This window comes from Meriones unguiculatus, chromosome 10 (genome assembly GCF_030254825.1).
Source record: "Meriones unguiculatus strain TT.TT164.6M chromosome 10, Bangor_MerUng_6.1, whole genome shotgun sequence".
NCBI classification, from domain to species: domain Eukaryota; kingdom Metazoa; phylum Chordata; class Mammalia; order Rodentia; family Muridae; genus Meriones; species Meriones unguiculatus.
The window spans coordinates 107,759,311-107,773,384 of NC_083358.1; the positions used below are offsets into that span (position 1 = coordinate 107,759,311).

Below are 14,074 nucleotides of genomic sequence, written 5' to 3' on the forward strand. Positions count from 1 at the left end.
CTGTGTGAGGATTGGGCATCTTACCCAGGGTTCTCCTTCTTGATTAGCTTCTTTAGGTGTACAGATTTTAGTATGATTATCCTGTATTAATGTCTAATATCCACTTATAGTTGAGTATATATCATGTGACAAACACAGGTCTTAAATTTAGAACTGCTTCCAGGCTCCTGGCTCAAACATTTAACTAGTACTTATGGAGTACTTACTTTGGGGCAGGCACTGCTTAGGAGCCATAATGCAAAAGTAACTAATACATCGGGACATTTCAACCATGCACACAAGGTATAATGGTCAGAACAAGGAAGCTTGAGTTTCATCACTTCAAACATCAGCTCTTCATGCACTGGTTCATTTGAAGCATTCAATTAATTTTTGTCAAGCACTGGTGTGCAAAGGAATACTGAAGATTTTTCTTCCTCCCAGATGTCTGCCTGACCTTCTCTAACTACCCTACTGCCCTCCTTTCTCCATCTTTTCTTGATGTGGCGTTGGATGAGAATGTCCCCCATAGGCTCACAGTTTTGACCCCTTGGTTCCCAGCTGGTGGTGCTGTTTGGGGAGGCTCACTGCCGTTATAGGTCAGTGCTCCTCTCAGCCTTGGCTAGAGAAGCTTCTCTCTGCAGTGGCCAGCAGTCAAGGCAGAGACTCCTAACTGCTCAGAGGGTTGAAGATAAGTGAGTGCTGTGCTCTCAGCCCTATCCTACTGGATGTCACAGAAGAGGTGAAAAGCACTGTTTTCTTTTGCTCAGCATCAACCACCTTCTTCCGCATTTTAACTTTATTCATTATTGAGCTGAGGTGAGGAATGAAGCCCACAGTGTTCACGTGTAGGTCTGAGGATAACCTGGGAGAGTCAATGCCATTAGGAGCTGTGGCCTTGCTGCAGGAAGAATGTCACTGGAGAGGACTTAATGGTTCACACCATTTCTAACCTGATTGCGCCCTCTGGAACTGGAATCCAAAATAAACCCTTCCTTCCATATGTTGCCTTGCTTTTAGTGTTTTGTCACAGCAACAGAAAAGTAACTGAAGCACTCTAGTAACCCCTATTCTACTCTCTTGACATCAACATTTTGAGCGTCTGATTTAACCGAGAATGCTTATTTGTCTTTCTGTGCCTGATTCATTTAATTTAACATGATCCTTCTAGGCTCATTTATGTTGCTGTTGGTTTGACCTGTTCAGGGTATCTACTAATAAGGTCCCTGCATCCTGCTGACTGTAAACTACCATCTCCTGCCCAGGCTTTTGCAACGGCCTCCCAACTGTCTCTCTGCTTCCTCCCTGCACCCTACAGATTCATTTCATATAAGGTACAGAGTAAAACTCCCTGTTACCCCCTTTGTAGACCTGGGATTTCCCAGATACTTCCCTTAGCCATGTTTTAAAAGCCAGGCTTGATGTATCAGCAATCTACTTAGTTCAAAGCTGGAGTCTTATCTCTGGAGTACTAATGCTTTGGATTAAGTGGCAAGTGATTGACAGCATTGCTTTAGCAGATTAGGAGGAAGGGAAAGAGTTAAGTGAGACAGAAACCAGGTACAAAATCCTTCCAAAGAAGCCCCTGAACAGCACACTTCTGCCACAAGGGCTTGAGGAAGCGCTGACACAGAAAAAGCTGTCCTACAGAATCAGTCTAGCCCCACTATGCCACAGTGTTTGCTCATCACCTTCTCCTGAATTTTATGTATTGTTGAATTGAGGGGAGGCACAAATGCCACACAGTGTGTGTGTGTGTGTGTGTGTGTGTGTGTGTGTGCACGCACTCGCACTTGTGTCTGAACATAGCTTGCGGGGGTCAAATCTCTCCTCCCACTATACAGGTTCCAGGATGGAACTTAGGACTTCAGGCATGGATGGCCAGCCTCTTGGCCCTCTGAGCCACCGAAATGGAGCTACATCAAAGGACCAATTAAACCATGCTTAAGGCCAAAATACATGGCCTTGGAGTTTAACCTCAAATCGGTTACTCTTCTCTCATTCAAAAACTATCAAACTCTGCCTCACAGAGACATGTCCTGGAACTGTTTTCTGTGAAGTTAAGCGATGATGATGAGAACCCAGTTAGAGAGTGGAGAGTGCTTCGGGAGAACCTGACCCAGCTGCAGCAACATTCCCCTGGATTGTTATGGAATTCTGTTCCTCCCAAGCACAGGAGAAATCTGGCACACAGCAATGCTGCTTAAGTAACAAATGACACTCACAAGCCAACTCCCTGGGGAGCTTTTCAGGCAATCAGTTGACTTGGGGATACAACAGTATGATCAGAGGTGCTGGCAGAGTCCTGATTTGGGGGGTCTCTCAAACCAGGTCCAGCCATTTGCCACCCTCTCTCCCACTCCAAACCAAATGGAGAAAAACAACAGTGAAGAAAGGAATTTATTCAACAGAGTTCTACTGGGAAAATGGGAGTTGGGTTGGGGCAAGTGTGCTCAACCCCATTGGTAAGGGACAGATAACTCACTATATTCTAAGGGCCCATGGATACCTCATATTGTAAAAAAGACTCTCAGTATTCACTGAGAACAGTTTCTTTGTTTTGGGTTAATCTTTAACTTAGATGTAATCCAAGTGGTAACTTGGTCCTAGAGGGACACAGTGATTCTAGATCCAGTGACCTTGGTATAGCTGACCCCTCCCCATCAATCTGGTTGGTGAGTACTTCGCGTCTGGTTCTGTGTGTTCCTGGAGAAGTCTATATAACAGGCAGGTCAATACCCTTAGGCCTTAGGGGGGCACTGCTACAAACTGTGGGCAGCTTTAGCCCTTCATAGGACAACGTGGCCATTAGTTTCATCACACATGGATTTTCTGTTCGCATGGTTACTCTGGGAATCTTGAGGGGAAAGAAAAAGCTGTCTCACACCTCCTTTACTTTTAAGGCAAGGTTTTATGTCCCCTAGGCTGTTTTTGAATTTGTGTAGTTGAGGATGAGCTTCCGGTCCTCCTGCCACTTCCCCAATGTGGAGGATTACAGGTGCCCACCGTCATGCCTGATTTACAGGGCACTGGGGATCAAACCCAGGGCTTGGTGCATGCGAGGCAAGCAAGCATTCTGCTGAGCTTTTATATTTATTATTTATAGACACATTCCTGCTATGTAGCCCAGGCGACTCTAAACTCACAATTTTCCTGCCTTTTTTGTCTTCTAACATCTTAAGTGATAGTCTTATCTTGGTGTTTTTAGTCTACATGAGGAAAGAGGTTAGACAGATAAAGGCCCGACCCACCTTGTATTGCCAGTTTTTAGGCATACACACCTTAAGTGAACAAGCCGCTCAGGAATCTGACCTGAAGTTTAAAGGGGACGGAAAGAAATGAAAAAGGACACAGCCTGGTCTATAAAGGGAGCCCAGGACAGCCAAGGCTACACAGAGAAACCTGTCTAGAAAAACAAAACAAAACAAAACAAAACAAAACAAAACAAAACAAAACAAAAAGCGGAGACTGCCAAGCTTGGAGCATGATGTTTGCTCGCCCCGGAGCCCGTTAGCAGTCAGGCCTTCCAGCAAGCGCAGCCTCCGAGCCCCAGTCGCAGGCGCACACCCGTCAGCACATGCGTGCTTCTGCGGCGCGGGGACGCGCGCGGACGGCGCCCTCTGGCGGCGGCGCACTGAAGCGGGCGGAGCCTCCCGGGATGGCGGGCGAGTCGCCGCGCTTCCTGCAGGCGCTGCCGGCCGAGCGCGGACCCGAGGCGGTGCGGACGCGGGTGCAGGAGCAGGACTTACAGCAGTGGGGTCTGACAGGTGAGGCGGCCGGCGAGGCCGGGGCGCTCGGGAGCCGGGAAAGCGCGCAGCGGCGCCGCCCGCCCGGGACCAGCCCGGCCTCCCGGGCGCCCCCGCCGCTCTAACTCCTCCCAGCCCGCGCTTCCCCGCCGACTGAGCATGCGCACTCACCTGTTGCAGCTGGGGAGTGAGCTCTACGCCGCGCTGGACGCGTTGCCCAGCAAAGTTTGCTCTTAGGTGCACTCGTGTTAGCCCACTCGCCCTTACGAGCCCCGTGTGGGGGGATCTCGCGTGTCGGGACCCCTGGCGTGGAGGCTCCAGAGGTGGAGAACCTGTCTGTTGGTTCCACAGGTGGAAACCCCGGGCGTGCAGACCCCAGATGGACACGAAGCGGCGTCCATTCTGTTCAGCACCCCCAGACTCCTTTCCTTAGGTATCTGCTGGGAAAGTGGTGCCGGCTTAACCGGAAATCAGATTGTCCCGCTAGACGCCACGGTATGATCGTTGCTTATTTCTGTTGAGAGTGGTCTGTGAGGTGTGGGGAGCGGATCACAAAATAAACGCCGGCCCTCAGAACCGCTTCCTTAAGTAGCTGTTAAGTGCCTTTGAAGGTATAAGGAAGCATTCACTTGACTTACACGTGCCAAGTGCCACAAAAATGTTAGGGTTTGCCCTGGAAAGGTAAGAATAGGTGCATTTCTGCCAGGCAGTGGTGCATGCCTTTAAACCCAGCACTTGGGAGGCAGTGGCAAGTGAATCTCGGAGTTCAGGGCCAGCCTGGTCTACATAGCTAGTACCATGACAACCAGGGCTACATAATAGGGAGACCTTGTTTTTTTTTTTGTTTTGTTTTGTTTTGTTTTGTTTTGTTTTTAATACTATTTGTACAGTGTATTGCCTGCTTGTATGCCTGCAGGCCAGAAGAGGGCACCAGATCTCATTATAGATAGTTATGAGCCACCGTGTGGTTTTTGGGAATTGAACTCAGGACCTATGAAGAACAGCTAGTGCTCTTAACCTCTGAGCCATCTCTCCAGACCCCAAGACCTTGTCATTAAAAAAGAAAGTCTCCTTCAGTTCTTCCTCCCCCTCTTCCACAGATTCCCCAAGCCCCACTTAATGCTTGGCTGTAGGTCTCTGCGTCGGTTTCCATCAGTTGCTGGGAGAAGCCTCTCTGATGACGTTTATGCTAGGCTCCTGTCTACAGGTATAGCAGAATATTGTAAACAGTGTCAGGGGTGGGCTGGCTCCCTCTCCTGGCGTGGATCTCGTTCAGCTCCATCTTTACCCCTCCTGCACCTCTTGCAGGCAGGACAAATTGTGAGTCATAGGTTTTGTGGCTGGGTTGGTGGCCCAATCCCTCCATTGCCAGGTTCTAGGAGATGGCTGGTTCAGGCGCCATAGCTGCCATTTCTAGGAGTGTTAGCTAAGGTCACCCCCTTTTCCTGGGAGTTTCCACTGTTCTAGGTTTAGCCTGTCCCTACAGAAGTAACCAACCTGAGCCTTGTAGGAGCTCATAGAGACTGAAGTGCCAACTGAGCATGCCGGGGATGAAGTGAGGCCGTCTGCACATACGTAACGGTTGCACGGCTGGGTCCTCATGTGAGGCTCCTAAAGCAGGAACAGGGGCTGTCTCTGACTATATCATCTGACTTTAGCTCCCTTTGCCCTAACAGAGCTGTCTTGTCTAGCTTCAGTTGAAGAAGATGCAGCTTGATATGCCAAGGCTGGTTGATATCCATGGGAGGCCTCCCCTTTTCTGAGAAAGAGAGGAGGGGTGGGAGGTGAGATTAGAGGGGGGACGGAGAGGAGAGGAGGGAAGGGAAACTGATCATGATGTAAAGTAAACAAATAGCTTAATCAATAAAAATGTTAACGAAAAACACTAGTCCAGAAAAGAATGTAATTAATGTGTCAATAATTAAATAAAATATATAATGAATTTAAAAAAAAGTTCCATCCGCTTAGAGGAGGGACAGATGTAGATGGAGGATTAGGTTTAAGAGAAAGACAATTTGAGTACTGCAGACCAAAGAAGTCCGTATCAGTGTTTTTCTTTTATATTCAATTTTTTTGTTTGTTTGTTTTTGAGACAGGGTTTCTTTGTGTAGCCTTGGCTGTCCTGGAATCACTCTGTATGTAGACCAGGCTGTCCTTGAACTCAGCGATCTGCCTGACTTGGCCTCCCAAGTGATGAGATCAGAGGTGTGCGCCACCACTGCCCAGCATTATATTAAACTTTTAAAATGTTATTTTTGACATTATAATTACAGCAACTCCTGTCTTTGCCCTCTCCAAACACTTCCATATACCTTGCCCTGCTCTCCTTCAAATTCATGGCCTCCCCCCACTTGTTGTTGTATGCATATACGTATGTACATAGACATTCCTAAATATATCTTGGTCAGTCTGTTTCATGTTACTTGTATGTATGTTCTCAGGGCTGTCCACTTGGACAAGCAGTTGGTGTGCTCTTCCCTGGAGAAGACCTTCTAACTTTTCCTCTCAGCTTTTCTTAGTTGCCTATAGTTGTTTGTGTAGGGCTGAGGTCTCATGGCCTTCACTTTTTGTTTTGGCGTGTTCACTGGTGTTATCCCTATGAGTGGGCAGTCACGTTGGTGAGACTATGGATGTAAGCTCTGGTGTTGCTAGGAGATACAGTTTCACAGCAAGGTCCCTGACCCTCTGGCTCATACACTCTTTCTGCCCCCTCTTCCACAGTAATCCCTGAGCAAGTGTTTTTTAGACATATCCTCTGGGACTGGGCTCTGCATCTCTGCATTTTGATTGGTTGTGGTTTTCTGTATTAGTCTCCATCTGTTGCAAGGAGAACATTCTTTGATGAGGGGTGATAACTGCACTTATCTGTGTATATAATGACAAATGTTGATAGACTGTAAGGGATTATGCTGGCTTAGTAAGTTAGTGGATATATATTCTCCTCCAATAACCATTACTTCACTAGTACCGAGTAGTTAGCTTGGTTTCCAGTAGCAGGCACGGTCTCCCTCGTGTTGAGCAGATCTTTAGTCCAATTAGAGAGCTGTTGGTTACCACCAATGCATGCATGCCACTACTGCGCCATTAGGGTTATTGTGCCATGCTGGTAGTTGATGTGGCTCATACATGTCATGGCTGGATAAGACTATTAGTAGCTTCCCTCCTTTGGAAGCTTGTATGATGTCTTCTGGTACCATGAAAGCAAGTCCTAAGGGAGGGGACACTCAGCATAGTTCCAGCTCAGGGGTCTCTGGTGACGAAACCGGCCTTAGATAATTTGGGACATGATGGAGAGAGTGGGGACTGAGAGATTACAGGGCAAAAGAAAGAGACAGAAAACTTAGGATAGTTTCGGAAGGGTGCTCAGTCAATACTGAAGCAGGCAATTTTATTCCACAGCTCCTTTTCAAAGACAAAGCAAAACAATTCACGTCTGTACAAGAAACAGTCAAACTTGCTTTCAAAGACCACATTACCAATATATCCAGAACTATTGTCAGTTTTAATGACCTCAATTATGGTACACCCATAATACTAAAGCATAATGAGCAATGAGCAATAATGTGTTTTGCAGCTTTTTCAGCTTGTGCAGAAACACAAATAAAGCCAGAAAAAGTCTCCGCTACTACATGAACATATTTTTGTTGTCCAAACTCCCGATATATGAGTAACATCCATCTGTCAAAGTTGATTAGGAATAAGCCCTCGTGGATTAACACTCATGAAAACTGTGGGCATTGTTTCACAGTTTGACAAGCAGATTCACTGGTGATATGATACTGTTTTCTTGGGCTATTGATATTTTGATGGTGCAAGGCATGAGATCGTTGTGTAATTCAGTTCGAGATAGGGCAATGAACTTGGACTGAGTGAGTTCATTGACCTTAGCATTACCTTCTGAGAATGGACCAGGAAGACCAGTGTGAGCTCTTATATAACCAATATAATAAGCATGCTTCCTGTTCTCATGCAGTATTATCTGCTGAAATAACTGTAATATTTGCTTATTGCTAGTTTCTAAATAAGGAATGGTTTCTAAAAGAACTAAGGCTCTAGCAATGTATTGACTATCTGTAAAAAGGTTAAAAGGTAAGTCGGTAAGAGTTTCAAAAATAGCAACAGCAAAAGCTAAAAAGTTCAATAGCATGAATAGAAGCAGGTTCAAAATTAAGTACTGTCTTTTTTTCCTTGAACAATAAATGCTGCCTTACCATTAGAAGAGCTATCAGTGAATAACACAGCTTGAGGTAAGGGTGATGTTCTTAAATTAATAGGAAAAAATATAAATTTATGCATACTAGCAAATTGTAACAACTTGTGTCTTTTATAGTGATTATTAATATTTTCCATAAAATGTGCAAAAACAATAGGCCATAAATCAGTATTTTAGAATAACCAATCAATTTGTATTTTAGTATAAGGCACTATAATAGTATCAGGATCTTTATCAAAATGTTCACGAAGTATTCTAGAGTTCTGAACTAACATTGGCACTGCTTCATAATGAGGAGTAGTTACACAGGCAGGTGATGCAGGTAAATGTATCCAAAATAAAGCACCATTTTGCCAAAATATAACAGTGGCTGTATGAGATATAGGTAGAATGTACTTCTTTGAAGGCAGGTCATAATCAATATGTGATATTGTTTGATTACTAGTGGCTGTTTCCACCTTTTCTAGTGCTATTCCTCGGCGATTGTCCTTACAGACAAAGGATTAGAATCCCCCTTTAAAATATCAAACAAAGGTTTCAGTTCTCCAGTGGATAACTTCAAATAGGGCTGCAGCCAATTAATATCCCCCAATAATTTTTGGAAGTCATTTAAGTTCTTCAGTTATCCTGTCTTATTTTTATCTTTTGTGGCAAAATACTTTTGGGATATAATTGATATCCTAGGTATTTATTTGGAGGCTTTTCAGGAGCAATTATCAATCCAAGCCTTTGCAAGACTTCTTGCAAAGCAGCATTAGCCTGTCATAATTTACTTTCTTGTTTATCAGATAGCAGTATATCATCCATATAATGCACAATGTACATTTGAGACTACCTTATTCTTACTGAATTTATAGCATGAGCTACAATTTTTTGACATGCTGTAGGACTGTTAGCCATACCTTGGGGCAAGACTTTCCAATGAAAACATTGCATAAGTTCTTGAAAGTTTATAGAAGGAACACTAAACGCAAATCTTTTACAATCTTTAGGATGTAAGGGTATAGTATAAAAACAATCTTTTAAATCAATAATAATCTTAAATGTATTTGCAGGTATGGCTGAGGGGCAAGGAAGGCCTGATTGGAATGCTCCCATTAATTCCATAGTCTCATTCCCTGTCCTGAGTTCTTGTAACAATCTCCATTTCCCTGACTTCGTTTTAATTACAGAAATTGGAGAGTGCTACGGGGAGTTAGAAGGCTCAATGTGACCGCTGTCAAGCTGCTCTTTCCCAAGATCAATCCCAGTGTACCTTTTGGAATTGGCCCATAAATATTAGCAGGAAGAGCTTGCATTCCCGCCTCAGGGTTGATACTGTGTAGGTGGAGGGACTGAGGTCCAATCCTGTGCTTCCTGAGGTGGCTCTACGGAGATCCTGAGTAAGCTCCAATATGCCCTGTATAACAAGGCTATACACAGCTCTGGAGACTTTGTTGTATCTGTCTAAATAGATCTTATATTTGTTTATTATCCATTACCAACATATGTTACAGTTTGTAGGACTTGCAAAGCCTTAGTAATATAATGGCTATCAGTGTATAAATTAAAAGAAGTAGAAGTCATATTCTTAAAGACCACAGCTACAGCTCATAATTCTACAACTTGAGCTGAGGCTGGTAATGTTTGCAAAACCAAAGTTTGTTCCTGCACTATATATATTGCTTAAAATGCCTGATAAACTTTACAGTGTTTCATAGCCTATATATTTAAATATTTCTTAAAAATCTGTTTTTGCAATATCAAAATAAAGTACCTCTTTATGAGTGAAGTCATAGAGCATAACCCTAGTTTGTAGAAGTCAAAACCAAATTTTATGTTACCTTTGGAGACTTGTTTCTTTACTTGGCTCATGCCATTTGTTGTTTCGAATGGCTCCGACCCTAGGTTTTAAGTTCAAATTAACTTTATGTTACGGATTTTAAACCTATCCAGTAACCAATAATCTATAACCAACACGTATACAACGTCGTAAACTTATACATTCAAAACAGACAGACAAAACACCCTGCTCTGTGTTGAATCCAATTTTTATGACCACAGAGGCTTTGTAGCAGAATTAACCATTAGCTCTCTTACCAGAGAATCTGAGCAGCCGCTGGTACCCCTTTAAGAGCAGCCTGCACAGGCAGCCCCAGGCCGGCTGTCAGCTTTACCCAGGCAGGAGACTCTCTCTGCAAGGACAGAGCCAGTTCAGTTTCTGCTGTTTCAGTTTAGCAGCTTTTCTTTGACTGGAGAAGCTGAGAAGCTGCTTTTCTCTGAAAAATTGTGAAATAAGTTAAACCAAGTTAAGGGGTAAACAGATGGCTAGCAGGTGAAGTTTGGTTCATGATTACTAACAATCCAGAAAAGTCCACAGTAAGACAATGACAAGCATAACACAAATGACAGATAGGTAGAGGAAGACAAAAGCAAAGCATCCAGCCGCAGTCCCCTGACTTTGCTCTCCGTGCACCAGAGGCAAAGAGAGGCTCAAAAGCTAGATAAGAGCCATCCATCTCTCCCCGGGAGTTCAGAGCGTCTGAACCTGCTGAGAGTCGAACAGCATTCCCTGGGAGCTCGGAAGTCCTCCTGTGTCCCTTTGTAACTTCTGCAATTGTGCAGAAAGAGACTTTACCACACTAGTCAACTTCCTTATCTCTTTTTTGTATTTATCTTGTTTGACACACCCGGCCACATTCTATGTTAAAAGCAGGGGAAAATCATCCTCTTCGTGCTATTTAACTGCCTCTACCTCCAACTCCTCTGCATCCTCTGGGTCAAGAGGATCATCTATTTCTTTCTTCAATAGTAATTCATCTGTTGGTTCTGTATAAAGATCCTCTGGCAGCACAGACAGTTTGGTTTCACGTTCTCCTGCATGATTCTTTAAAGTGTCTGCAGCTTTCTCTTCATTTTGAACCTTCTCTCTTTCATGTCGAGGGTCTAGACTATGTCTAATAAAGGCCCATAAACTGAATCTATCTACAGGAACCATTTCAGGTCTGAAAACATCACAATGATCTTGTAAATTTATCCCCTACCTTTTCCTAAGTTTCTAGATTCACAGTTTCTTTTTTCAGGGAATCAAGGACAAACACTTTTTATAAAAATTTAAAATTTAAACAACGGTTGCTGGCTTATCGTAGCTCCTATGGCACGAAGCATATTTTTAAGCATATGTATGGAAAGCATAGGGACATTGCCTTGACCCATGTCTCCTGAAGATTGCTCACTGCTCTACCTTTTTTGTACTGAGCGCTCTCTCGTCAGCGGTGTTTCTCCTAGTTGTGCTTCCACGTTGCATAACACCTGACAGAACCAGCTATAGGTAATTCAGGACATGACAGAGGGGACTGAGAGATTAGAGGGCAAAAGAAAGAGACAGAAAACATACGATAGTTTCGGAACAGTCCTCAGTCAATACTGAAGCAAGCAAGTTTATTTCACAGCTCCTTTTCAAAGACAAAGCAAAACAGTTCACATCAGTACCAGAAACAATCAAACTTGCTTTCCAAGACCACATTCCTGCAGGGCAGACATGGTCCAAGGTCTCCCAGACAAGTTAAACAAACGTGGCAAAATCTGCTTATATCTGTTTCAAGGTAAAGGCCAGGGCAAAACCTGTATTTTGACTACTCTGTAACAAAGCAGCTTGCCAAGCAAGCAGCTGTACACAGCTCGAGAAACAACTTTGGCTTCCCACGCTCTGGGCCCTATTTCTGAAGTGCCTGGTGTCTTCATCAACAGGGACTTAACCTCCCACCTCTGGGTTTGCAACCAAGGTCAACATTAACGGGCTGTATATTTTGGGAATCTCTTGGACAGCCCTGACCAACAACTGGGGCTTCTTATGTCTGGTATTTGGGGTTTTGTTAGGTGGTCCTTGGCTTTGGGAGACAGAATTGTCAGCCCAGACGAGAAGAGTTTGTTAAAGGTACATATGTGTATTTATACACAGAATTGCATGCATTATAGGTTTGTTTTGTTTTAATTAATTGTGTGATTCTTTGTGGCTTTCTCAGATACCCTTACTGTTATTTTACCCTCCTTTTCCTGCCCAGTAGTTAGCCAGGTTTCCAGTACCAGGTATGCTTTCCCCTCCTGTTGAGGAGGCCTGTCCCCTCCCTCCCAAAAGAGTCTCCCTTTACCATTCTTCCTGTGTTTCTAATTTAAATCTGGCTTTGTGGACTAGCCTTTGTATGTTCAGCATATCTTGATTAATGTTTGTCTCTGTGACAGTATGCTTGCCAGGGGCCTTGGGAATGATACTTTAAAATATGCAGAAAGCTCAGAAATGTGTGCAGATCAAATCCAGCTGCATATAATGCACCAGGAGGAACCTATATTTGTGGGGATATTCTTGTTAAGAGGAAGTGAGCAGACAGGAGGTTGCAGGTTTGAATTCATGGGTCAGAGCATTAAATGCAGAGGTATGTGTCAGTGGTGTGTACTTATGAACCCTTAGCACAGGAAAAGAAGGAAACAGATATAGCCAATACTGAAATTAAAACTTACAGTTGCTCTTCCTGCTTGCTGGAATAAATGTAGCATTCTGAGTTGTCAATCCACTGAAAACGTTCTGGCCTTTCTTTTCAGGATGTGTTCCTGAAATAATTTATGCCTACAAAAAAAGAAATTTTAGTGTACAGTCTTTTTGCTGCTAACATGTTCTCTGTCCTGCCAGTCTCTGGCCTACATGCACATTTATTACCTGTGTATGTATGTATGTGTATGATTTCCTTTCTCCCCCTCCCCCACCCCTATATTAGGGAGGCCCAAAACTGGGGTTCCCTGTCCGTATGTTATTGAAATCATAGTTTTAAATGATTTTATAGATTTGATCTATAGTTTAGGCAGCCCTTTTTGGGCATTAGGTTATTTTTTAATTTTTTTGCTTTCGTAAGTAACGATAGATATTCTCACAGCCAAGTATTTATTATAGTTATACATTTAATATTATTTTAGATTTGTTTTATTATCTTATGTGTGTGAGTGTTTTTCCTGAATGTTAAGTGTATGCACTACATTAGTGCCTGATGCCCACGGAGATAGAAGAAGGCATTGGACTCCCTGGGACGGGAGTTACAGATAGTTGTGAGCTCCCACGTGGGTACTGGGCATCCCAGGTGTGCTGCAAGAGCAACAAGTGTTCTTAACCCCTGAGTCAGCTCTCTAGCCCAGAGCTATGGATTTTTATATCCTCATCATAGTGTATCTAGAATATAGGCTGGCTGTATATTGCCTTTATTGTGTTTAGGTATGTGCCTTGTATCTCTCATCTCTCCAAGACTTTAAACATGAACCAGTGTTGGATTTTTTTCGGCATCTAAGGAGATGATCATGTGGCTTTTTTTTTTCTTTCAATTTGCTTATATGGTATATTACATTGATGGATTTCCATCAATTACATTGATGGAGTTATTGAATTGTATTGAATCACCCCTGCATGCCTGGGATGAAGCTTATATTGTCGTGGTGGATGATATCTTTGATGTGTTCTTGGGTTCAGTTTGCGAGTATTTTATTGAGTATGTTTTGTGTCTATTGGTCTGAAGTTTTCTTTCTTGGTTGGGTCTTTGTGAGGCTCAGGTATCAAGGTGACTATGGCCTCAGAATGAGTTTGGTAATGTTCCTTGGGTTTCTATTTTGTGAAATAGTTTGACGGTCTGGTAGAATTCTATACTGAAACCATCTATCCGTGGGCTTTTGTTTGTTTGTTTGTTTTTTGGTTAGGAGACTTTTGATGGCTGCTTCTATTTCCTTAGGGGATATAGTACTATTTGATTTGTTTACCCGATCTTGATTCAACTTCAGTAAGTGGAATCTATCAAGAAAATTGTCCATTTCATTTAGATTTTTAAATTTTGTGGAGTATAGGCTTTTGAAGTAAGACCTAATTCTTCTTTGAATTTCCTCAGTGTCTCATTATGTCCTTCTTTTCATTTTTTATTTTGTTGATTTGGATAGTGGTTCTCTGCCTTTTAGTTAGTTTGGCTAAGGGTTTGTCTATCTTGTTGATTTTCTTAAAGAACCAGCTCTTGGTTTTGTTGATTCTTTGTATTTGTTCTCTTTGTTTCTAATTTATTGATTTCAGCCCTGAGTTTGATTATTTCCAGCTGTCTACTCCTCTTGGGTGTGTCCTTTTTTTTTTTTT

General features: G+C 43.2%; 1 protein-coding gene across 5 annotated transcripts in view; it reads left to right on the plus strand.

The window, feature by feature from the left end:
• Positions 1-2,596: 2,596 nt before the first annotated feature.
• The window catches only part of Chd1l (chromodomain helicase DNA binding protein 1 like), a 71,273-nt gene continuing 59,795 nt past the window's right edge, over positions 2,597-14,074 (plus strand). For 2 of the 5 annotated variants that reach the window (XR_009594811.1, XM_060393034.1), the window contains exon 1: positions 3,589-3,746. Coding sequence is in view for 1 of the 5 variants with exons in the window: in XM_060393034.1 (XP_060249017.1) it covers positions 3,638-3,746 (109 nt within the window). In the remaining 4 variants the exon portion in view is untranslated. Of the gene's footprint in view, positions 2,655-3,588; positions 3,747-3,931; positions 4,221-14,074 lie in introns of those variants that run through there. The other 3 variants (XM_060393035.1, XM_060393036.1, XM_060393037.1) reach the window with 3 other exon arrangements.